General features: G+C 49.5%; 1 protein-coding gene across 9 annotated transcripts in view; it reads right to left on the reverse strand.

Moving 5' to 3' along the window:
- ITPR2 (inositol 1,4,5-trisphosphate receptor type 2) overlaps nt 1-25922 on the reverse strand; it is a 4412221-nt gene that overhangs the window by 347175 nt on the left and 4039124 nt on the right. For all 9 annotated transcript variants that reach the window (XM_069628470.1, XM_069628469.1, XM_069628465.1 and 6 more), the window contains one exon: nt 253-448. In XM_069628470.1, the coding sequence (XP_069484571.1) occupies nt 253-448 (196 nt within the window). The remainder of the gene's footprint in view (nt 1-252; nt 449-25922) is intronic.

The following is a 25922-nucleotide window of genomic DNA, read 5'->3' on the forward strand; positions in this document are numbered from 1 at the left end:
AAAGTGACTGAGGAATAAGGCATGCCAATATTACAGTAGTGTTTGTTTTAACAAGACTCTCATAAAATGCACATGGTATTACGAAATATGTAGACTACTGCATAACAGCAGATGATCTATATGTTAGCAATATATTCAGTTTGCGCCCACAAGCAATAGAATAATGAGCTTCCACAAAGTGCTTGAAAATCAAATATTTACGTTTCTTAAAAATTGGAAAAATGTGTGAATTACAACTGTTGTAATACATACCTATAGCAGGTGTTCTATTTTTCAGCCTTTCCACATCCATGATAAAATCATCTTTCAAGAATAAGAAACCAACAATGGAGAACAGGTAAACAAGGATAAGAGCTAAGACGGCAGTCAAAATAATGGAACGGCCATTCCTGGTAACACTTTTAATGACATTCAGCAATGTTTCCTCTCTGTAGACCAAATCAAAAAGCTGAAACAAATGGAAAACAACAGTACAATCGTATATGGTAATTAGGGAATGTTAATATGTTAAACAGTATAGACAATCAAGCAAAAGCATGTTCCAATATATGTGTAAATTCATTTTCCCTTAAAATTTTTTTTTTTTAGAACTTTATTTTTTGAGATTTTCATATGGTCGGAATACATTTGCACCGACATGGTGCACCGTCCGAACAACAAAAGGAAAGGAGGGGAAAGAGAAGAGGAAGAAAGGAGAGAGAAGGAAGAGACAAGAAAGGAAATGACATAACATTACCCACTGATGAGTTCGTCCCCGTAGCCACTCCCCCTTCCCGTGTCCACAAAAACAAATATCAATACGTTCTTTGCTTAATACCGACTAGATTGAGGTTGGGAATATGCAGTAGCTCTTCAGTCTCAAAGCCCTGTTTCAAGTTCAGGTGGTTTCGAAATCAGATGATTCAGTACTATTTAGCAGATATGCAACATACGTCCCCCAGATGTCAGGGGGGCGAGCATGTAATGGTAGGGTTCTTATAAATTCGCTCTCTACATCCTGACAATATGTTATGTCTTTTCTCCAGTCCTCGATTTTTGGTAGTGGTCCACGGCTCCATGCCATGGCGATTCGTCTTCGGGCCAGCACCAGAAGAAGGGCTGCTTGTTTACGGGACGCCGGTTGTAGGTGTCTAGTAAGGCCGAGAAGGGCCGCTAATGGCAGCGGAGTCACCTGTTCGCCAATGATGTCGGCAGTTATTTGTAAAACTGAAACCCAGAAGCGCTGAATTCCCAGACAGTCCCAGGCTAGGTGAAAGAAGTCTGCGTGTGCTGCCGCACATCGACCGCATTGGGCCGATGCTTCTGGATGATGCTGGTGCTTCTTAACCGGGGTATAGTATGTTTGGTGTACAAAGTTGAAGTGTATTAGTTTATAGCGTGTATTTACTGCGACTTTTTGAGTTTGGCGAAGGATATAAGACCAGTCTTCTGCGTTTATTGATTCCTGAATGGCGGATTCCCATTTTTGCTGTGTTTTAGGATTAGGTGACCCGGTGTCCGCCACAAGAGATTTGTAAAGCAGCAAGACAGTCCCCCCCCCCCCCTGCGCCAGGATGGTGTTGTGTAACAGATCCCATGTAGGGGGTTGTTTAGGAAATGAGGGGAACATTTTGTGTAGGGTGTGGCGTAATCTAAAGTAAAGGAAGATGTCTAGGGAGGTGTTTCCGCCTCTGTCTTTGACCATTTGTGGGGTTAGGAAGGTGCCCTCCAGGAAGAGGTCCCTGAGGGAGTGGATATTGACCTTATCGGCCCATATTAAGAAAACTTTTTCATTCGTGAGTGGAATGCCCGGGATGAATCTGATTGGCAGTAAAGGGGAATATTTTACGGTCACGCCGTATTTGACAGCCATCTTTTTCCAGATTGCATACGTGGACAGGACCGTGTTTAGCGTGTTGTGCGGGACTGGGATTTGACTTATAATGACTGCACTGAACAAGTCGGATGAGGCTAGAGCTTGTTCCACCTGCACCTGTGGGCGAACGAAATGGGACATGTACCAGTAGCTCAGGAAATGAGCCTGGGCCGCCAATAGTATTTTTCTATATCTGGGAGCGCTAGGCCACCTTTTGACGTTGGTAGAACTAGAGTGCTATATGCAACACGCGCAGGTTTACCCGCCCATAGTAGTTCCAGGACTGCAGTCTTGACTTTCAGGAGAAAGGATTTGGGGAGTAGTAGCAGAATATTTGTGAACAAATACAGAAGCTTAGGAAGAATGACCATTTTCGTCAAGGAGGTCCTGCCCCACAGCGTTAGCAGAAGCGTCTTCCACCTCTGTATACGGTCTTGGATGGCGTTTAGCGTGGAAACATAGTTATCTTTATATATCTCATGGTGATTCCGTGACATATAAATACCCAAGTATCGCACCCTCGAGTTCTCCCATTTAAAACCATGATTGTCTACAAAATTCAATCATATTAGGGGTCAAGGGGAATACTACAGATTTGGAGTGGTTGAATTAAGTCCCGACATTTGACCAAACCTTATCACTTCGCGCATTACAGGGTGAGGTTCTCTTGGGGTTGCCGACGAACAACATGACGTCGGCGGCATAAAGGGAGATAATCAGTTTGTGAGGACCTAGTTTAAGACCCCTATATATGTGGAATTCTCGTAGTCTCGAAGCCAAGGGTTCCCTAATAAGGGCAAAGATCAGGGCAGAAAGTGGGCATCCCTGCCACGTTCCACACTCTAATGCTATGCTCGAGGACCTAGTGCTTCCTAGAGTGACATATGACCAAGGGTCGTTATACAACAGAGACACTAACTTGATGAAGAAGTTTCCAAAGACCATTTGTCTAAGCGTTGCTAGCATGAAAGGCCATTCCACAGAGTCAAACGCTTTCTCTGCATTGAGAAGCACTGCTATTGCCTGCTGTGTTGGGTCCAGGGCCTCGATAACACCAAACAGCCGTCTTATGCCTTAGGTAGTGCTGCATCCCGGGATGAATCCAGCTTGATCTCCAAGCCGTGAAGCGAGAATTTTTGCAAGGATTTTATTGTCCAGGTTGATCAGAGAAATCGGCCTATATGATGCAGATTCATCTGCGGGTTTGCCGGCTTTGTGCAACACCATTATATTGGCTTCGCGTAGCGTGGGGGGAAGACTTCCTCACTCAATAGATTCCTCATAGACGCGAAGCAAGATAGGCGCCGGATAGTCGTGTGAGCCTTATAGAACTCACCGGTTAGCCCGTCTGGTCCTGGCGCTTTGGAGCTCGGAAGGGATTTGATTGCGTCAAGTATTTCTTCTTCAGTTATTGGTGCGTTCAGTGATTCTCGCAGGACTCCTCCACCCAGTACAACTCAGTGTCGTGGAGATATTCTTGTAGAGATTTAGAGTCTGAGTTATCCCTGGAGCTGTACAGGTTCTGATAGAAGTTACAGAATGTATTGGTGATGTCCTCTGCAGTGCGCCAGGCTGCTGTCCTTCTCCATATAGTCGGATTTGATGATTGCGGCTGAGGAATTTTAGTTCTCTTTCGGCTGTTTCCCTGAACTTCAGAAGTTCTTCTTTCAACTCTGCCTGGATTTGAGGGTCTGGTGCCGTGGATGCTCTCAGCTCTAGTGCCTTTAGACGTTGTTCACTGTCAGAGAGCTCTCCACGGATTAACTTTAATATTCCGTTTTCTTTGGCTAGGCATATGCCTCATACAAAGCACTTTAGTGTTTCCCATATGGTGCTGGTCGAATCGACAGAGCCTTGATTCATCTCTATGAAGGCTATTATTTCTTGGCGCAGTTCAGCTGCAAAGACTGCATCCGAAAGTGAGCCCTGCTTGAATCTCCAGCTTAGTCCGGGAACTGTTGTTCCTGCCTGGGAGGCTTCAAGCGTGACCATCGAGTGGTCGGAGAATGTGCGTGGTAGGATTTGACTCTTTCCCCAGAAGAATGGACAGTGGATGGATGCCATGATGTAATCAATCCAGGAGCTGGTGTTGTGAACGGGCGAATAAAATGTGAAGTCTCTCGCATCGCGGTTGTGATGTCTCCATGTGTCCGATAGATCGAACGCTTGGCATATCTCTCGAACTTGAATGCTGGCTCTGGACGGGTCCCCGGTTGTATTGTGGGATTTATCGAGTTTGGGGTCAATTGGCATGTTAAGGTCAGCTCCCCATGTAATGGTTGCTGTATTGATCTTTGCAAGTTGAGACATCACCCAGTTGAAATTGTCTGGACCATCAGAGTTCGGGGCGTAGGAGTTTACAATCACAACTTCCCTCCCTGCGATTATCCCTCTCACCAGCAGGGCCCTTCCCTCAGAGTCCTTCTGCGAGTCAATTAGGCTAAAGTTTGTCTTTCTGCCAATCAAGATTGCAACCCCTCTGGCATAGGACGAGTATGATGAAAAATACCCATGGCACCCCCAGGATTTGGCCCCCTGAAGTTCCGTCGCTGGCAGGAGATGGGTTTCCTGGAGTATGGCGATATTGATTTTGTGTCTGCGGAGATACTGGAAGATTCTCCTATTCTTCGCTGGTTGATTACCACCACGGATGTTCCAGGTGGCGATTTTAAATGTTGTCACCGCCATTCAGGGAGCCAGGTAGGTTCTTGCTCGACAGGATGTGAGGGCGAGACTGGTATCTTGATCCATGTAAGTGTCTGAAGGACTTGGCTTCTGAGCGATCAACGATGCGTGGTGTAGCTGTTGTGGAATGAGAGTGGGGGGAATAAGGCGATCGTGTAGAACTCGATTTCCTCCCTAGTGTGGGCAACCCCCAACTGGCCCATGATAAGCCCTCCCTTAAAAATAGAACTGTAAACATTGCTGCGCTAGGGGCGCTAGTAGCCCGCCAAGAGGGTACCGGGCTCCCTTTGACAGCAGGATTTTGCTCCTGTGGTGAGTAACCACGGTGAGAACGGAGGTGTGTTAACATCTCCCGCCTGCCGCTGGCGTTATAGATTACGGAGGGTCTCTTCTCATTCGATCCTCACGTCAAGGTCTTGGATTGTTCCCGCTGGGCCTGCAGCCGGCTCGATCTAGATAGTCGCTGGCCTCTTCCGGGGTGTTGAAAAATTGAGCCTTCCCTTCATGTTGGATGCAGAGTTTTGCCGGGTACAGCATAGAATAAAGGATGTGATTATCCTGCAGCCGCCGCTTGACCGCTGTGTATGACCTCCTCTGTGTCTGCACTGCCTGGGAAAAGTCTGGAAAAATCTGAATGGGGTCGCCGTTGTATTGAAGTTTCCCTTTATGTCTGGCTGCCTTGAGGATCGCATCTCGGTCTTTGTAGTTTAATAGCTTTGCTATTATCGGCTGAGGGTTTGTGCCTGGTGCCGGTCTGCTGTTCGGGATTCTGTGCGCTCTTTCTATCACAAAAAGCTGAGACAGGATTTCTCTTCCGAAGAGTGCTATGCACAACTGTTCAACATGGTCCTCCATTTTACCCGAAGGCTGTTGCTCCCTTACTCTGATGATCCTAATGTTGTTCCTTCGGGATCGGCCCTCTAAGTCTTCATTTTTAGCGCACACTGCCTTCATCTGGGTTTCAACCGCGGAGACTTTGGAGGTTAGTGCCGCTGCCCCGTCGTCCAGGTCGGATACGCGCTGCTCAACAGTGTCGATTCTGTCTGCATGCTTATCAAGTCTATTTTGGAGTTGATCTACTTTTGCCAAAAGGGTGTCCAGCTTGCTCCCCAGGCCGCTTATACCGGTTTTCAGATCCATCAGGATCTCTCTGATATCGAAATGTGGATTCTGTTCCTCCGCTTGCGCCGCGTCTGGTGTTGGGGATTCCGCTCTGCTGCTGGTCCTGGGTTTATTCAAAGAGCTGGTTTCAAAATTCAGTTTCTTTTGAATCTTGTCAGTTTTCCCCATGATGACTTTGGGCGATTCTTGTGGGATAATACTAGGTCTTGTTTATCCTGACCAAAGGCAGCGCTTGGTAGTTTCCAAATATCAGGGACGCCTTGTTCCCTTTGTCGGAGGGTCTGTGCAGTTCGTTTAGTGGTCGTTATGTGGTGTGTGCGTCAAGCAGGGCGCAGCTCCCGTGCCACGCAGTGGACACGGGCTCGATGAGCTGCGCTGGGGTTCTCCCGGCGGACTATCAATGGATTATCAATGGTCACGTCTGATATGGGAGAGCCACGTGTCCTAGATTGATTTAATCCGTACTTTTGGCACTGCTGCGCTCCCAGGGGAGGGCCCTCGGCCGATCTGATTGCTCTCCTCTTCCCAGCCACGCTGATTGGCAACGGTGAGGCTCCTATGGATACTCACAATTACAAAAAAGGTAGCAGCTTTTTGCTCACTGTACCTTCACAGAAGGGAAATATCCATTTGCATATCAGTCTTTGTCCCGCCCACAAGGGCAGTCCAGCACCGAAATCCTATGGCAATTCCTCTCTGAACAAGAGTACCATCAGCAACCCCATACACGTGTTTCAGCCTTGTTGGGCATCATCAGTGAGGTGAAGCTGAGCCTCTCCAAGCACAGTGAGCAGGGAGTCCACGTCTGGTTGCCCCCAGGTAACCTAGGGTGACCAACCCCAAGTTCCATTCAAAATTACAAAAAAGGTAGCAGGCGCCCCTCTCTCGAAAGAACAAGGCGTGATAACCTGTTCAGTGGTTATTAACCACATTCAGAGTTCGCAGCCATTGCTTTTTGCTCACTGTAACTTCACAGAAGGGAAATATCCATTTGCATATCAGTCTTTGTCCCGCCCACAAGGGCAGTCCAGCACTGAAATGCTATTGCAATTCCTCTCTGAACAAGAGTACCATCAGCAACCCCATACACGTGTTTCAGCCTTGTTGGGCATCATCAGTGAGGTGAAGCTGAGCCTCTCCAAGCACAGTGAGCAGGGAGTCCACGTCTGGTTGCCCCCAGGTAACCTAGGGTGACCAACCCCAAGTTCCATTCAAAATTACAAAAAAGGTAGCAGGCGCCCCTCTCTCGAAAGAACAATGCATGATAACCTGTTCAGTGGTTATTAACCACATTGAGAGTTCACAGCCATTGCTTTTTGCTCACTGTACCTTCACAGAAGGGAAATATCCATTTGCATATCCGTCTTTGTCCCGCCCACAAGGGCAGTCCAGCACCGAAATGCTATGGCAATTCCTCTCTGAACAAGAGTACCATCAGCAACCCCATACACGTGTTTCAGCCTTGTTGGGCATCATCAGTGAGGTGAAGCTGAGCCTCTCCAAGCACAGTGAGCAGGGAGTCCACGTCTGGTTGCCCCCAGGTGACCAACCCCAAGTTCCATTCAAAATTACAAAAAAGGTAGCAGTCGCCCCTCTCTCGAAAGAACAAGGCATGATAACCTGTTCAGTGGTTATTAACCACATTGAGAGTTCGCAGCCATTGCTTTTTGCTCACTGTACCTTCACAGAAGGGAAATATCCATTTGCATATCAGTCTTTGTCCCGCCCACAAGGGCAGTCCAGCACTGAAATGCTATGGCAATTCCTCTCTGAACAAGAGTACCATCAGCAACCCCATACACGTGTTTCAGCCTTGTTGGGCATCATCAGTGAGGTGAAGCTGAGCCTCTCCAAGCACAGTGAGCAGGGAGTCCACGTCTGGTTGCCCCCAGGTAACCTAGGGTGACCAACCCCAAGTTCCATTCAAAATTACAAAAAAGGTAGCAGGCGCCCCTCTCTCGAAAGAACAAGGCATGATAACCTGTTCAGTGGTTATTAACCACATTGAGAGTTCGCAGCCATTGCTTTTTGCTCACTGTACCTTCACAGAAGGGAAATATCCATTTGCATATCAGTCTTTGTCCCGCCCACAAGGGCAGTCCAGCACCGAAATGCTATGGCAATTCCTCTCTGAACAAGAGTACCATCAGCAACCCCATACACGTGTTTCAGCCTTGTTGGGCATCATCAGTGAGGTGAAGCGGAGCCTCTCCAAGCACAGTGAGCAGGGAGTCCACGTCTGGTTGCCCCCAGGTAACCTAGGGTGACCAACCCCAAGTTCCATTCAAAATTACAAAAAAGGTAGCAGGCGCCCCTCTCTCGAAAGAACAAGGCATGATAACCTGTTCAGTGGTTATTAACCACATTGAGAGTTCGCAGCCATTGCTTTTTGCTCACTGTACCTTCATAGAAGGGAAATATCCATTTGCATATCAGTCTTTGTCCCGCCCACAAGGGCAGTCCAGCACCGAAATGCTATGGCAATTCCTCTCTGAACAAGAGTACCATCAGCAACCCCATACACGTGTTTCAGCCTTGTTGGGCATCATCAGTGAGGTGAAGCTGAGCCTCTCCAAGCACAGTGAGCAGGGAGTCCACGTCTGGTTGCCCCCAGGTAACCTAGGGTGACCAACCCCAAGTTCCATTCAAAATTACAAAAAAGGTAGCAGGCCCCCCTCTCTCGAAAGAACAAGGCATGATAACCTGTTCAGTGGTTATTAACCACATTGAGAGTTCGCAGCCATTGCTTTTTGCTCACTGTACCTTCACAGAAGGGAAATATCCATTTGCATATCAGTCTTTGTCCCGCCCACAATGGATACTCGCCGTGTCTCAATTACCGGAGCAATGTGGGAGCTTCTTACATGTGCTGGAGGTTAGGGTGCCTGGGTACGTCCTCAGCACTGAACAATTCCTCTGTGAGAAGTGACCACTGGTCTGTGGGTTCCAGCGGTCAAGGCAGGCCAGCACCAGGCCAACTGTTGTTGGGTTGCCCCCAGGTCGTATGCGGTGGGTATGAGCTGACTCCTCAATCGCTGATTGACCCGAATGGGTCTCGCCCGAATTGCAGTGAATTTGTCTGATGCTGGGGCTGATTATATTGAGCCATGTATTGTGTACCAAGCCGTTAGTAGGCGGCTCTGAGCGTGGGCTCCTCTGCCATATTGAGCGCCTGACCAGTGCTGTGCCGCTCGCCGACCCAGCTGTCCGCCTCCTCGAAGATCGTTATCACGGTGGGTTGCAGCAGTAGTTTCTTGTGCCGCTTTGTAGGTTGGGCTCGGGGCCTGGTGGTGTGGGTGAGCTCCGCCTGTATGTGTCTGCTAGAAAGGGCCCAGGGGAAGTGAGCATGCCCCGCCCGGTGATCCCGCGAGGGACCGCTCCCTCACCCTGGCGTCTCCACGCCGGGATGCCCCAATCCCACGGCCGGTTTCGCAGAGTGTTCGCCCGGGGCGGGGGAAGCGGAGCAGGCCTTCCTAGCGGCTGCGCTGCAGGTCGCGCACTCAGCAGCACGTTCCTACCTTGAACGCCATGAACCTCCGACACCCCGGGCTGCTGTACCGCTGGTTCCGCACCAGGCCGCCGCCGGGACGGAGACGTCCGCGTCTCTCAAGTGCTAAAGACGCACGCATCCACCCGCCTTCTTGAGCGGCACAGTACGCTCTCCGGACACCCGTGTTCGAGCTGGATGCCCGCTGCACTCGGCAGCACGAAACTCCAGGGGACCCCTCTCACGTAGTTTGTCCGCCAGCAGGCCCTGGCTCCAAAAGCTCGCAGTTCGGACTGTGGTCGTGTGTCAGAGACACGACTGGTCTCAGATTTATCAGCAGGACACCATGAATGTACGCCTCAGCTGACTGGGGTTGTCCAGCCACCACAGGAGCAGCGATGTTGCAGGATTCATTAGAGCCACACAGAGCTCACTCAGTAAGCCGCCATCTTGGGTGACTCTCTAGCGCCCTCTTCATTTTCCCTTTAATGACATTAGCCTGGTTAAAATAGTTTGCATTAAGTCATTGTTGAATTGCATCCTGTGGATATTTCGGTGCTGAAATTGTAGTGTGGGATGTTACTGTGATTGCTTGAGTGGAGGAGCTTTTTATGGGATTGTGAAGGAGAAAATGGGAAGACTGGGATTGCTAGAGTAGGGGAAATGAATCAGAAGTGCAAAGCATCAGGAGGAAAGCAGAAATAATAGACCAGGACAGAAAAGGTTTGAGAGGAGTCCACCAGGACTTCAAGTGAGGAAATGAGATGGGGGAGAGGAAATGTATTGCCTTCAGAGGAGAAGGGGTCCACATGTGGATTTGGTGGTTATGGAAGAGAAGAGATTGGGCCTGGAGAGGTGAAAACGAAATTAGACACAGTTTCAAGGAAGCAGAACCAAATGATGCGAGGAAAGCAGTCATACAAGGAGATTTGGCCAGTGAAACAAGAGGTAAGGGTAACATAGGTGTTCTCCATGTGCTATTTCAGCATGAGCACAAGAAGATTGCTGGCATTGATGTTTCTATTAGTGAGCTAGACTAATTTAAAAGATATGGCATGGCAAGACCAAGTAATGACACAAGTGACACTGATTAAGGTGTTTTTGGCAATGCACTTTATTGGTCTAGCAATAACTGGTTGGTTCAGCACCAATAGGGTCTAGGGCAATGTTATAACCAAAAAGGGATTCACCCTAACAAAACAGTGCACAAGGAATCTTAGCACAAAAGTGAGTTTCATCCCAAGTGCCTAACACCTTAGCAATGCAGTCTCAAATTGTAAATTAAATTATTAAAGGGATGGTCTAGTAAAAATTTTTATTTCAAAAATAGATAGGCCACATTAAAAAAAAATACTAGCATCCTCCGTTTTAAAACTTCCTATGGCGGCGCCCTTGTGCTTGCTTTTGAGCTTAAATATCTCAAAATTTTACATAGGAAGTTTTAAAACGGAGGATGCTAGTATTTTTTTTTAATGTGGGCTATCTATTTTTGAAATAAAATTTTTTACTAGACTATTGCCCTCATTACGACCCTGGCGGAAAGGGGTTTACGCCAGCGTAAAGCATGGCGTACCTTTCCGCCAGACTACGAGTTCCCGTAGCGCCATGGTGATTTTTACGCCTGCTTTTTGCAGGCGGAAAAATCCATGGCGCTATGGGACTTGTTGTTAATTACGCCACCGTAATTTACGGTGGCGTAATTAACGCCTTCCCCACTCCCATTATACCCTATGGGGCAAAAATGGGAATGGGGAAGGGTAAATGGGGATTGGGGACTTACCGCTCCGCCAAGGTCGGAATGGGGCGGTAAGTCCGCCAACCCCCATGGCGGAGTTGGCAGCTTAGCGCCATGGTCCATGGTGCAAATTGCACCATGGATCTCCGCCAGGGTCGTAATGAGGGCCTATGCCTTTAATCTTTTGTGTCCTTGTCTCGCCTGGAGACACCCTAATATACAACAAAAAAAAACAAAATTCTAGGGCCTCTCTGAAGCTTGAAAAGTCATGCAGGCTGAAGGCTACCCAACTCTAGCAACATAAATGTCTTAAGGATTGGCCAAAATAACAGTTAAAAAACATTCTTAAACTTCTATCCTTATTCTATGGCAAAAAACAAAACTATGTTTTGGGGAATCTTCTTGTAGCGGTTACTCACAGTCTGGTTCAGGCCCTTCTGCTTTCACTCTCTTCTTCAAGCCTCCCCTCAAGATTTTACCTTTTACAAATCTCTTGTCAAACCGTTGATGGCTTGAACACAATTTCTTCTGGCTTCCTCAATCCCTTGGGGTACTTAAAAGCTCTTGACAAGTCACCCCTTGGTTTAACACTGTATCTCTCAATAGCCCTTGGGAAATAGAATCTTGCAGGACAACACTGTGCAGAGGGATACCCCTTGGGAAACTGCCTCTTGTGGGAGCAGTGAAAAAGCAGGATACCTCCTCTTTTAAACTCTCGGAAGCACATCTGGTAACGGCCGGCCCAGCCAAGTTCCTGGTGGCTTGCTTCACCCATATGCAAAAATTGAATGTTCAGACAACTCAACACAAGGGATCCACTTGGGTGAGGGATAGAGAAAACTTTTGTCTATGACTTGGGAGCCTGTAGAGATCCTACAAACATGTCTCCTTACCCATAGGACCATATATGGTGTATATATATATATATATTTTTTTTTAAAAGAATTTTATTAAATTTATACAAACCAACAAAAAAAATACAACCAAACACGCAGTGCAATTCTCAACCAATACATGAACATCAATCAGTCTTTGACCACTGCCCCCGCAATCCCACCCCCCGTTACGAGCCTGTTTGTCCTCCACACTCCGCATCCGCTGCATGAGGCAGGGTATCACTTTCCTCGGATTCCGCTGGATCCAATGTTGTTCCAAATAGTTCAGCTATTAATGATTTCCATGCCATCAGGGTACCCACTTCTTCCTCCCCATACATGCTACTTGCCTCCTGCCATACCACAGTTTCAGCCTCCGCCCATTTCTGCAATTCCCTCCACCACACCTCCACCCGTGGTCCGTGACACTTTTTCCATCCCATAGCAATCCTCCGCTTTGCAAGCACAGATGCCAAATCTTTCAATTTCCCAACATGTTTAAGTTTCCGCGACCTGGGAAACCCTCCCAGCAGGCAGGCCCAGGCTGTGTCTATGACGAGCGTGACCCCTTTTCCAGCTAGTTTTTGTGCCACTCCTCTCCAGAAACACTCGATTACTGGGCATGACCAAAACATATGTGTCATGTCAGCGTTCTCCACGTCGCACTTAGGGCATTCCTGTCACTCAGCATTTCTAAACTTAGATATCCTCAGAAGGGTCATATATGCTCTATGCTTTACATACAGTTGAATTTGCTTCAATCGGGCATTCCTTGATACTTTCTTATGGAATCCTAGGGCACGCTCCCACATCCCATCCTCCATCTGGGCTCCCACCTCCGCTTCCCAATCCAATCTCAAATGCGTCAATTCTTTCCCAACCTTAGTCATTACCATTTCACACAATCTCAAAATCTTGTGCCCTCCCTCCGCTATGTCATATATCGTTCCCATAATGGCATCTGGTTCTTCCGCCAATACTGTCTCAAGCCACATTTTCCGAATTTTCTGCACCAACCTGTGATACGTAACATATTGGCCCCCATGCAATGCCGCCTCTTCCCCTAGTCCTTCAAAATCCTTGATGGTCCCCTCTTGCCAGATATCCCCTAACGTTACCAGCCCGACCGACTCCCAGTAGGATCTGACAATCACCCTTACTTGCTTGTCTCCCCCTGCCAAAGCAACCAGCGGTACCTGCGGGGAGCACGGAAGCGGGTCCCCCATCATCCTGCATGCTCAGCGCCACATTTTCCACCCTAGCATCATCAACCCCGGGCGCTCCTTCATTTCTGACTCGGGCAACCAGATCATTTCCTTCAAGTAGAACGGGGTACAGTCTTGCCCAAACAACCTAAATTCAGGGGTCGTTTCATTGGAGAGCCATGTGGCCACATATTGTAATTGACCCGCTACATAATAAACCTCAAAATTAGGCAGTTTGATCCCCCCTTTCTCATGGAAATTCTGCAACTTCCATAGTGCCACTCTGTTCCGGGTGCCATGCCACAGGAAGTCTCTACACAGTCTGTTCAGTTTAACAAAAAACCTCTTGGGAATCATATATGGAATATTACTGAAATAATGCAGAAGCCTAGGCAGGACCACCATCTTAAGCATCGCCCCTCGTCACATCATTGCTAAGGGCAGCTTCTCCCAAAACTTCATAGATTTACGGACTTTTTCAATAGCTATCTCAGTATTATGTCTATGTTCCTCTTCCGCCGTATGATACACATCTATTCCAAGATAGCGGAAGGAACTAACCGTCCATGGTATTGACAACACTGGTAATCTTTCTACAGGGGTTCCCTTATAACTACCCAATGGGAATATGCTAGATTTTTGGGGATTCACTGCTATGCCGGACAGCCCCGCATACCTCTCCATCACCTCCAGAATATACTGAAGATTTTCTTCTGGGTATCTCAAGTATAATAACAAATCGTCCCCATATAGGGATATCAGGTGTCTTTCCCCCCCTACCTCAATACCTATCGTGTCATATTGTTGCCTGAGGTATATCGCTAGGGGCTCCAGAGCCAAAATGTACAACATCGGGGACCAGGGGCACCCCTGTCTAGTGCCCCTACTAAGTTGCCATCTCTCAGATATCACCGCTCCCGTTCGAACCCTGGCTAGCGGCTCACTATACAGCATCTTCGCCCACCTGATATAGCCCAGCCCCACCCCATACTCCCTCAGGGCCGCCAACAGCCACGACCACCTAACCGAGTTGAAAGCTTTTACAGCGTCTAAAGACACAACCGCCATTTCCCCTCCATTGTTACACCACCATTCTACCACCCGATGGAGTCGCCGGTGGTTGTGAGTTATATTCCTGTTCGGGACATAGCCCGTTTGGTCTAGATGTATTAATTTACTAATTACTTTCCGCAATCTGTTTGCCAGGACAGCCGTCAATATCTTGCCGTCCTGGTTCAGCATCGATAATGGCCTATATGAGCCACAGCTATGCCCTGGTTTATTAGGTTTGGGGAGCGGTATTATGATCGCTTCTCTGAGCGACTCAGGCAACCTTCCCTGGGGTCTTACTGGTAGGCAGCTGCCTAACAACCTCCTCCAACTCCTTCAAAGTAATCGGTGCATCAAGCTCTTCTCTTTCTTCTGCACTGATCTTGGGCAATCCTATATCCTCCAAAGTTTCACGTATCTCGTCCTGGCTGCCCCTACCCCTGTCCTCATACAGTACCCTGTAATAATTTGCAAATTACCTATTGACTCCCTCTTGGGTGTCTGCTACCTCTCCATCTTCTCTGGTTATTGTCCTAATCGGGGGCCTAGGGGCTTTACTCTTGCACAGCCACGCTAAGAGGCGGCCCGTTTTATCCCCACCCGCATGCTGTCTCTCAACATACTTTTTATAATTCAGGTTGCAGAGCCTATCCCAGTGTTCCGCGCACTGCTGCTGTAGTTTAAGCACTAGCTCTGTATCGACATTTCCCTTTCTTAATTCTCTTTCTAGTTCATCTTCTGTTCTTCTTTGTAGGTCAGCCAGGACCTCACCCTGCAGTCCTTTTGATTTAGCGATGGCAATCCCCCGCATCACCACCTTGAAGGCCTCTCATAGTGTGCCCGCCGAGTCAACACTGCCTGTATTCACCTCGAAATAATTGATAATCTCATCTCTGATATCCTTTCTAAAAACTGGATCTTTGAGCGCCTCTGCACGGAGGCGCCATGTCGGAATCCGCGCCCTTCGGCAGCAATATTGCCACCCCAGGACCAGGGGCGAGTGATCCGAGAGGACTCTCGCTTTATATTCTACTTGCGTAATCTCTACCACTACATCTGGCGTGGCAAAAATATAATCAAATCTCGTGTGCAGCTGCTGCAGGGCTGAGTAGTGCTAATATATTGCTTCTCCCCAGGATGCTTTGTTCTCCACACATCCACCAACCCAAAGTGGTCTAGTAGCGTCTGCAATGCTTTAGCTGCTGGGGCGGGCCTGTTAATCTTGTCATCAGATCTATCTACCTTGGGGTCCAGTACACAATTGAAATCCCCTCCCCAAATCACCGCACTACCCACACACCTACATAGGTTAGTGCACAGGGTCCTGAAATACGCCGCCGTGTTCTGATTAGGGGCATACGTGTTTACAATGCACACCTCTTTATTCTCTACCACCCCTTTCACTATAATCATCCGCCCCTCAGTGTCTACCACTTCCTGTGTCAGCTGGTACAGGACGTGCGGCGCCACCCAGACCAGTACTCCCCTAGCATAGACAGAGTACGAGGAACCCACTACAGTACCTTTCCATTTTTTCCCAACCAGCTCCAACTTTTCATGCGTTAAATGCGTCTCCTGCAGCAATGCAATATCTATCTTTTGTCTTTTCAGATATAGCATGACCTTGTTCCTCTTTAACTGTTAAGTCCCCTGACATTCCACGTTACTATCTTAAGATCTCCCATAGCTCTTCAGTACCCATCTTCCTTCCGTCCAGCCAATCCCACCTGCTCATGCAATACAGATACGACCCTCTAGCTCTTCCATATAGGCTCTCATGTAGACTTAAACTCCCCATAACTATGTACACACCAAACTCCCGTACCCTCTCCCCAGCTACAACAACCCACTGCACACAACCCCATCCCTCCCCCAACCCCACCTTACCCCAACCCCAACAGCTGCCCAGCTCCATCCCTGGATCTCAGGCTCCCCCGCGTTTGGTCCTACCCTGGAACACCCAGGTCAGGACCCCAGCAGGGTGTCACCGCACTATCGGTGACCTAACTAAACTCTAAATGGGGGTATAAGGACTAGCTCTGCGAGGTTCCCTAACTAAGCAATAGTCACAGTGCTCACGGATCATGTTCCTTTCCAACCTGTTCATGCCAGCCCATACGCTGCATCAGTTACTATAAGCAAGTCCCATAGTCTTAAGCCACGACACCTGCAGGTGCCCCCCTGCGCATTACTTATCTCTTCCTTCTCCTTCTCCCATCTGGATGCCCGACTCCTGGGGGCAGCTTTGCAGGTCGAGCCACCCCATAGCTTCTTCCGGAGTGTCGAAAAACAAGGTTCTGCTTTTATGGAAAACTTTTAGTTTCGCCGGGTAGAGCAACATGTACTTGTGGCCCGCTTCTCGCAGTCTTCTCTTGACAATTCCAAAGTTCATACGGCTCCATTGCACCATCAGGGTATAATCTGGGTAGGCAGTTATGTTTGCTGTCCCTCTTTGTATTGTTCCACCCTTACGGAAGTGTTCAAGGATTCTTTCTCGAACCTGATAGTTGAGGATCTTAGCAATCACTGGCCTAGGTGGGTTGCCCGGTGGCGGCTTCCTCGTTAAAGCCCTATGCGCCCTCTCCACCGCGAACCCCTGGGACAAGACTCCTCCGGTTATCTCCTGCAGCAGCATAGATTCAATAAACTCTGTGGGTTGGGACCCTCTGTTCCCTCCGGCAAGCCAACAATGCGGATATTATTCCTCCGGGCACGTCCTTCTGCCTCCTCCGCCCTGTTCTCTAGGTTGCCCACGCGCTGCACTAGGGCGTGAAGTTCCGATTTATGTGAAGCACAGTCCGGTTCTCAGTGCGCTCCGCCAGTGACCTGGCATCTTGCCGGAGAAGATTCACTTCCTCTTGCACCGCTCCAACTTTGAGCTCCAGCAATGTTTTCAATTCGGTCACGGCCAGTTCAAGCTTGGTTTCCCAAGCCACCTTCAGATCAGCGATCGCGGCAAGGACCTCCTGGTTCGTGCCCATGGCGGCCACGATCCCAGCGGGGGTCCTGTCCTTGCTCCTGGCCCCTTCTGGGCCGGGCGGTGCCTTGGCGTATTCGTCTAGCGTAGGCTGTTTGCCCTTCAGTCTTGGAGGTTTGTTGGAAATGGCGCTGCCGCTAGAATTCGTGGGTGAGCCCCACCACTTGTGGTTTTTCAGCCCCAGCGGGGGCAGACTTCCGTTATCACCTGAGCCCTGGGGGGCTGTCCCAAAAGCATCCCAAAACTATCTCTTAGCTGCAGGAATGGGTTGTGCCCTCCCACGTAACCGTGTGGACCCCCTCTCCGACTCCGCTAGTGGCCTCAGGGCAGCGGGTGCGTTAGCTGTATCTCTATGTGCTTTATGCCGCTCAGTGGCCAAAATGTCCGGGCCCAGTCCGATCGTGTCAGGGGTGTCCTCCGGCGACTTATCTTATTTCCAGAATGGACTATGTCCTCCCACGTAAGCATGTGGGTTCATTCCTTCTTGCCTCGGCTCCTGTGGTGTTCAAGTTTTATTGTGGACCGTTCAAAGTAGTATGTGCTCTTCTGTGTTGTGGGCGTTTCGATGCCAATTCTGCCCAATGTGATGCCCTGGTATGCGTCCACTGTGCGGGTCTGCTTGGGGTTGGGGGTTGCGTCCTGATCTGCCTGCCTTGGGGTTGGACAGCTCACTGCAGGGCAGTAACTGAGCGCTATTATGCCCTACCAGCACCTAGGTTGCTGGATTCCGTCTTCCAGCATGGTCTCACTGTGAATTGTTCTTTGTACTTGGTGTTCCTGATAGTTCAGTGGCATTCACCTGGGCCAGTGTATGGTGACCCTATGGAATCCATGAGTGTTTCCTCTGCTAAGGATTGCCAAATTAGTCAGCGATCGTCTGTAGGTCAGGTCGCGGCACCATCTTCCACAAATGCAAGATCCCTGGGCCGCCTCAACGTGCAAGCCGTGCGTTTCCACCGTCTATGCCACTTTCCTGTGCGGGCTCGGAGCCCGAGTGCACACATGCGTGGTGCCTCCCGGGTGCTGCTTGCGCAACCGCCAGTCCGGCACCACTGTCGCCGGCTCCACAGGCCAGTCGCTGTTGGGCTGGGATCTGTTGGTATGATCTTTCCTGCCCTAAAATGCCCTGTCACTGCCATGTCCCGGCCGAAGAGGTTCAGCGCCTCCTGCCGCACTGCATGCGTGGTCCTAGCACCGGCTGCCCATCCGTCTGTTCGTTTTGTCCGCGAAGCGGCTATTGAGGGCACAATACACTCGTCCGTGTCACACTGCAGGATCCGCTTCTCCACACACGGCGCACTCCGCGATGGCTCATGCCCTGGGTACAGTCGCGGGTCCACACGCGGGTTCCTTTGTCTCGGAGCTGCCCGGAGCCTCCGCCATCTTGCCTTCGCGGGTCTCCATTCTCATGAACTTCACTCCCTCATATCTGCCGACTCCTCGCAGTACGAGGGCTGCAGTCCGTTGGCTTCAGTGCCCAGTGCCTTCATACACCAGTGCCTGCTTTTGTAGTCTTTGAAGGGCTCGTGCATCTGCACTTTTTTACAGGATTAATGCCGCATCATCGGGAGCTTCACCACAAGCACGTCTGCTCACATGGCCATCAGGCCACGCCCCCTCATATGGTGTAAATATAATGGCTTGTTATGGAGTTACAACTTTGTAAGATGAGGGATCTAACATTATAAGGGAGGCAGATGTAATACAGCCCATGAAAGCCTCAGATATCTCGCCCTTCTCTACTTTTCTGACACAATACCGCCTCTCACCTGGGGCATTGCAATGAGCATAACCCCGGGTACCCCTATCCAGATGATCCTCCCTCGCTCGTCCACCCTCAGGGTTGGGTTCTGAGAGTGCCAGCCCGCCCGCCCCCTGGACACTTGAATAAGGGTTTCCTGAGGTCTACTTGGGAAAACACCCTCAGGTTTCTCACAATGTTTTCAAGGGTTCCACTGTCAACTGACATGTTTATTATTATATGACTTTTACAAGTTTTGCCACAAAAACAGAGTTAAGTCCTTGCCTCAATCCTCTCTGTGTAACCTGAAGTCAGAGATTTGAATCCTGATAGTACCATCTCAGCCCTTTATCCGTCTTAGGGTGGCAACACTGATTAACATTAAAGTGGATATTAATCACACCTGTTATCACATGATTATATAGCAAGACAATCCAAACAAAAGCGTTGATGAGGATTTTTTATGAAACAATAAATGTTTCTTCATTTAGCTTTAAAGCAGTTGTAGCAGTGTATACTTGGTATCAAACATCTGGCGGCAAATCAATGGTTATTTACAAGGTTTAAAATGCCTTTAATGTCCAGGGATACACCCCTCCTGTGAGTGCTAAGACTAATAGAGCCTCAGGTGCGTTTTCTTTTTAAGACGGAAATTGTTCTCCTGAACACCGGAGGAACAATGCTTGCAAATCTCGATTCCAACTCTCAAGCTGTTCTCATTCTCCTTGATCTCTCCCCTGGTTTTGATACGGTCAACAATTCCATCCTCATAAAACGACTCAGTGAGACCCTCGGCATCACTGACTGGGCACTGGATTGGCTGACGTCTTTAGTCACTAATTGCCCCTCCCAAATGCAGTTGGGCTCTTTCTCCTCCACCATCTCACTCGCTATCTGCGGCGTCCCCCAGGGCTCTATCCTATCGCCCCTGTTCTTCAAAATCTAGCTTGCCCCTCTCGCTCACCTGAGTTCCCCCTCCTCTCCCCATTTCCAGTGTTATACCAATTACACACAGCTTTCCTTCAAACTTCCCTCTACTACCTCCTCCTCGTCCTTTCTGATCCCTGACTGCCCGTCTGCCATTCAGGCATGGTGTGCAGCTAACAATCTCTGCCTTAACGCCAGTAAGACAGAGATCTTTCTGATTGGGACACCTGCACCCTCCGATCCTCCTACTCTATGGCCACCCTCTTTGGGCCCTCTACCCCCACCATCGTATGAGGTCCAAAATCTCAGGGTCATCTTCGATTTGTCTCTCTCTTTCATCCCTCATATCATGGACCTTACTAAGAAGTCTCACTTCCAGCTCCATTTCCTCAGAGACATTCTTCCTTTCCTCACCCTCTCCCAGAAGCTCAATGTCTCCAGAGCTCTGGTCCTCTCCAGGCTGGACTACTACAACAGCCTCTTTCTCAATCTCCCTCTTTCCTTCCTACGCCCACTCCAGCTAATCCAGACTAGGACAACAAGACATATCCTTGGCCTCAAACCCAGGGACCGTATCTCTCCAGCCCTAAAATCTCCCTACTGGCTCTCAGTGACTGCAAGGATAACATTCAAGACTCTCTGCATCATCCACAAGGTCTTCTGGGGCCTGAGACCATGCTATCTCCAACTTTCCCTCCCTAAATACCCCCTTCTAGAGCCCTATGCTCCTCCCACTCCAACCCTCTGACTGTCAAAGGCTTCTCTAAGCAGAGAGTGTGGGGCAGGATTCTCTCCTTGGCTGGCGACTCCCTTTGGAACGGCCTCTCTGCGCCCTCTCAGACTGGAGCCAGACCTCCTCAAGTTCCGGAAACTGCTCAAAACTCTGCTGTTCTCTACCCCTTTCCCCTCCCTGCTAATCACCCCACTGTCGCTGTGACTGGTGGCCAGATCCTCATGAATCTCACAGGATTTCAGGCCCTTCTTCCCAGTCGATACCAGCACCCGCCCACCCCCCACTACACTGTCCTGCTTGGCGGCTCTGCATCCCACCCTCTGGAGTCGCATGCACTTGCACCTAGCCTGAGGTCCTACTCCCTGGCTCCCCTTGACACTTCCCTCCGGGGCCCTCCACCAGCACTTGCCCACTCCTCTGCCCCCCTCCCTTCCTATCTCCTGCGCTTCTCACTACAATTGCACAGCCGAATGCTACAAGGCCTAGTAGGACCATGACTATATTTTACTGTGTTTGCTATCATTATTTTTCCCTTGTCCCCTTCACATTTAGCCTTGTGGCGCTTTGAAACACTACTCAGTTGTATAAAGCACCTAAATAAAAATAAAGAGAAAATATTTACACTCAAAGCTCAAAGAATTAACAAGTTGCGGACATGTAAAAAAAAAAGACACACCATGGAAATTAAAATGTTCTACTGTTTCAACCTGATTTGATTCAGAAACTTGAGAAAATCTCAGGAGGCTTTTTTTCTTTAAAAAAAAGTTTTACCAAAGGGATTCACACATTTTTCATATTTAGGTGTAGCTAGAGCAAGGTGTGCTTGTTACCATGGAGAGCAAATGAAGCTTGGTAGAGGCTTGGTTTCAGTCAGCTGCTCGGTCATGCTTAACCAGTGCATCATGCTGTAAGTATGTTACAGAACTGGGCATTTTGTTAGAGCTATGAAGTTGTCTAAGCTGGGGAGAGAATTGTGACTGATGCATTTAAAAGCAAGTTTTGTTTCCATCCTGCTTGGTATGGTGATGTTTTTTTTCACTTTTGAAATGCATTACATCAGTAGTACCTTCTTCTGTAGTATATCCAGTAGAGCAGTGGACTCAGTATTTTTTTAATGATTTCAGCCCACTTGTAAGTCTGCTTTATTATAGCAATAACACCCGATCTGGTCTGTTATTGCTATTGGCACCCCAGGTTTTCAATCTGAACACCAGGAGTGCTGGGAGCAATGCATTTTGTTTGAATGAACAGGATGTGCCGGGGGCACCCTGGTCATTCAAACAAAATACTTACTTAAGATGGCCGCCGTAGAGATGAAAGGCAGGGCACTATGCAGAGCCCCTCTCCCATTTCCACAGCGGACTGGGAGGCTGGAGCGGTGGCATGCTGCAGCCTAAGAAATCAAGTAAGTGATTCGGGTATGGGATGGAGATGTAAGGTAACGAGACCGGACTGAAAGGGTGGACGATGGAGGGGAGGGTGAGAGCAACCTTAAGGTTGCACGGAATGTGGGCTTGGATTGTGGGATTCAGCCCACGATCCGAGCAACTTGATTGGCTGGCTCACCCACCCCGGGTGCTAATAGATATTATGACAGCCCATCAACCAAAAAGATCTACACACAAGCTCTGTGCAGCCAGGGTTATATAGATAAGTGGTTAGATCCTTGGTTGCCTCGAGCTTCTGTCAACGCATTAATAGATCTTTGTCATCCAGTTATGTTCCTGAGAGGCCTAAGCTGTAAGTTGTAACTCCTTAACTCAAAAAGCCTTAAATGGACTGATAGAAAATGTCTGCCCTTTATCAAAACCGTTTAGTCAAGCTTACTTGTGTAAGCTGCTAGAAGCCTTTGCAGAAAAAATGGCATGCTAGATGACACACAGACTGGCTTTCGGCCTGGGCGCAGCATCAAACTCGTAGTGGGGGCCACCATGGATGAGGTCAGACAAGCGGCGTATGAGGGCAGCATCCTCATCTTGCTTGATCTGATTGTGTTCTTTGAAACCATTGACCATGCAATCCTTTTGATGTGTCTTCATAGAGTAGGGATCATAGACAGCACATTAGGCCTGGATTAGATTTTTACATCTTTTCTCATTGGTAGAGTTCAAACAGTCGGTCTATCACATGAGTCACTGAAAAAAGCAATTACTTGTCCTGCAGGGCTCACTGTTATGCCCATTGTTATACAACCTCTGCATGAGAACACTGGCAGATTTGATCTGACTCTTTGAAGATTTCTTTTACATTTATGCAGATCACACCCAGCTGATTTTTCAGATGGGTTACTCCGATAAGGAAGTCTGTTTTAAAGACTATTTTGGACAAATTAATTCCTGGATGATTCTAAACCATCTGAAATTTAACACCCAAAAACGTTATATTTTATTATGCTCTAATCTGTTGCAGAGTCTTTGAGTAACTCTTCCTTGAATAGTAGTTAACAGCTTTCAGTTACTAAATCAGGGACTGAAATTTGCTGACCCTTTAGTCTGTGGACATGCACTGCTCCTTCATTGAAAGCTTAGAATTCAGGAGTATACTTAGGACCGCACTTGTCTCTGGACCCTGAATTAACATGATTTCAGGTGCATGCTTCTTTCTGCTCGGCTTTCTTGCAAGATTCCTGGATTACTTTTCCAACTGATCAATGCATTTATTTCGGGTAGACTGGATTATTGTAATGCCTTTTATTTCAGATTACTCAAGGCTTGTCCAGTGTGCTACTGCCCGACTTCTCCATTGCTTGGGCTACAGAGACCACATCTTTCTGGCTTTGCATAAGCTTTATTGTCTTGCAGTGGATTGTCAGATCCAATTTAGAGCTTTAGGCTTGGCACACAAATCTTATTATGCTCATGTTTGGTTTTTGAGCAATTGTTAGGTGCAGTACATACACAGGGGAGTGTTAGGATCAGCAACTGCAGGATTACTTGAGATGCCAAAGTATAGATATGCCAAATCGGGTAGTGTAGGTACGCATCCTTCAGATCCAGGGAGCACATCCAGTCTCCCTTGCACAATGTCTCCGCTATAAAAGCTGACGTAACCAGGGATGGTGGAAAGGTCCGGCACAACTCTAAGGCCCGCCTGGTTCTTTTTCTGAATGGCGAAAATCCTGGAGTAAAAGCCCTCGCTGGGAGGCTGGGACTTCCTTCACTGCCTGTCTCTCTACGAGCGAACGGATCTCTGCCAGAAGAGTTGCTGTCCCAACCTGAGGGAGTGGAGGGGAGGAGGGAGGAGAGGCTGGAATGGGTAGGCTGTACCCCATGGATACTACAGAGAGGATCCAGGGGTCTGTGAAATTTTGGTTCCAGAAATGTGCATGGAGAGCAAGCCTGCTCCCTGCTGGAGACACGTGGACCCAGAGGGGCGTGTCATGCCTTGTTTCCCTCACAGACTGTTGCGGAGAAGGGGGACTGGAAAAAGCCCTTACTCCCCCCCCCTTTTGTTGCTTGTGCCGATTTGGAGTTGGCGAGTGCTCCGGCTGCCTGGACCTCCATTCTTGGAAGCCGCAGAACCCTCCGTATGTCGGAGCGCTGCTGTGACTGGGTAAACGATTTGGGCATGGTCTTTTTCAGGATGTATAAAGACTTGGCTGTTTGTGAGCTGTTTTTATTTTTGTCCAGCTCCTCATCCGTGGAGGAGTGGAAGAGCCCCCCCCCCTCTCGAACGGCAGGTCTAACATGCGTTCCTGGATATCCGGGTTGAATTTCGTTGCACGGAGCCAGGCTGTCCTTCTCATGTCTGTGGCGATACAGATGGCACGGCCAGAGGTGTCAATATGGGCCACGGTAGACTCCATGAGGTCCTGCGCCACCAGCTTGGCCTCAGCCAGTCCCGCCTTGAAATGTGAATGGCTTTGCATAGGGAGTTCTGGGAGGAAATATGCAATTTCCCGCCATAAACTCTGGTTAGAGGCAGCCAGCATGGCATCGGCGTTGGCCTGACAAAGATGCAAGGACGTGTTGGAATACAGATTCCTCCCGTACGCCTCCAAGATCTCCTCCTCCTTCCCTAGCAGCGTTGTAGAGGAGGAGGCTGAGTACGGCTGAGGCTTGGAGTATACTGATGCTGCAGCGATCACCGAGGAGTGTGGCTGAGGATGGGCCTATAGCAAGAATGTATCCCCCTCCATCTGCCTGTACTTGACATCCAGGTGTCGATTGACCAGCTGGGCAGAGTGGGGCTTGAGTCAACCCTTTATGGCCAGGGAGACTAGATTGGTCTGCAGTGGAATTCATGTTTTGGCAGAGGGTCGTCGCGTGAGGACTTCAGCAGGGACCCCCTCTGCCGGTTGCTCGACCTCAGGTTGAGGCAGGCCCAGGTACCCCGCCAGACCTGCAAGACGTTCGTGGAAGGCCTTGGCTGACGAGGGCATGTCAGGGTCCTCCCATTCTTCCGTGTCCTGTGGGTCAGGAGGATCCTGCGACAGTGGAGGAGTAGTGGAAGCCGGCGGGTGGGGTACCAGGACCGGAGCCGGAGGCTGTGGAGGAGGCTGGTACAGAACCGCCCGAGGAATCAGCTGGGGGGCCGGAGGCAAAGGCTGCGCCGGGGACGGGGTGTGACGGCAGAGGAGCCTGAGGTGCTGGAAACATTGGAGGGAGCATGTCCCTGATGGCATCCCTGAGGATAACCCCCATCCGAGGAGAATTCATGAGCCAGAGGAACCTCTTAAAGAATCTGTCCTCACAGGCCAGAGGGGTAGTAGGGGATATAGACGGGGCAGCGGGAGGCTGCTCGAGCCGCTGCATACCCTGCCCATACAGACGTAGCAGGAACCTGCCCTGCGCAAATGAAGGCTAGGCTGTAGGCCATGTACCTGGTTGAGGCCACTCCCACATTGACACTCGTTCCTCGACAAACTCCTGGAATGGCATTGGACGGGTTCTGATGTCTGGCACAGCGGCCATTTTATCGAGCTGCCTGCCACGTCCCTGCCTCGTGTTGCTCGGCTCGCTGGGCCCAGCCTCCTCCAGGACTCTTGAGTGTGGATCATGAGGCCTACCCTGCTCCTCGAGCCTAAACCCGGTAGGTGTGACACCCTCGGCCCAGGGGCCAGCAGAGGTGCGTTTAGGCGCCCCCTCAGACGTAATGTCGGTAATAGGGCATGGCCCCTCAGACATGATGCTGGTAAGGGCGGAACCCCTCGGGTGAAGATCCGGTACAAGAACCTTCCGGGCCTTCAACACTGTCACTGGGAGGAGCATGTGCTGGTAAGAGAACCTGAGCGATCCCTCCCACGTGGGCGAGTCCTTGTGAAGGAGTCTCCCTTGCTGGATGCGATGGAAAATAGAGGCCCTACCTTGGGCCTGGATCGATGTTTAACGAAGTCCTTCAGGTCCTCTGGAGGTGACTTCTGGAAGAGCTCCCTCCACCTGACTAGTCTGTTCTTCAGAGACCTCGATGACAGGGTGTTACACTGTACAAGCTTGCCAACCGGGGTCTCGGCCAAGGAAACGTAGGCAGAGGGCGTGGGGGTCTGAAGTTGGAAAGAGCCCGTCGCAGGATGGACCCCTGCTGAGCCCTG

Source organism: Ambystoma mexicanum, chromosome 12, assembly GCF_040938575.1.
Source record: "Ambystoma mexicanum isolate Mex_15411 chromosome 12, UKY_AmexF1_1, whole genome shotgun sequence".
Lineage (NCBI taxonomy): Eukaryota > Metazoa > Chordata > Amphibia > Caudata > Ambystomatidae > Ambystoma > Ambystoma mexicanum.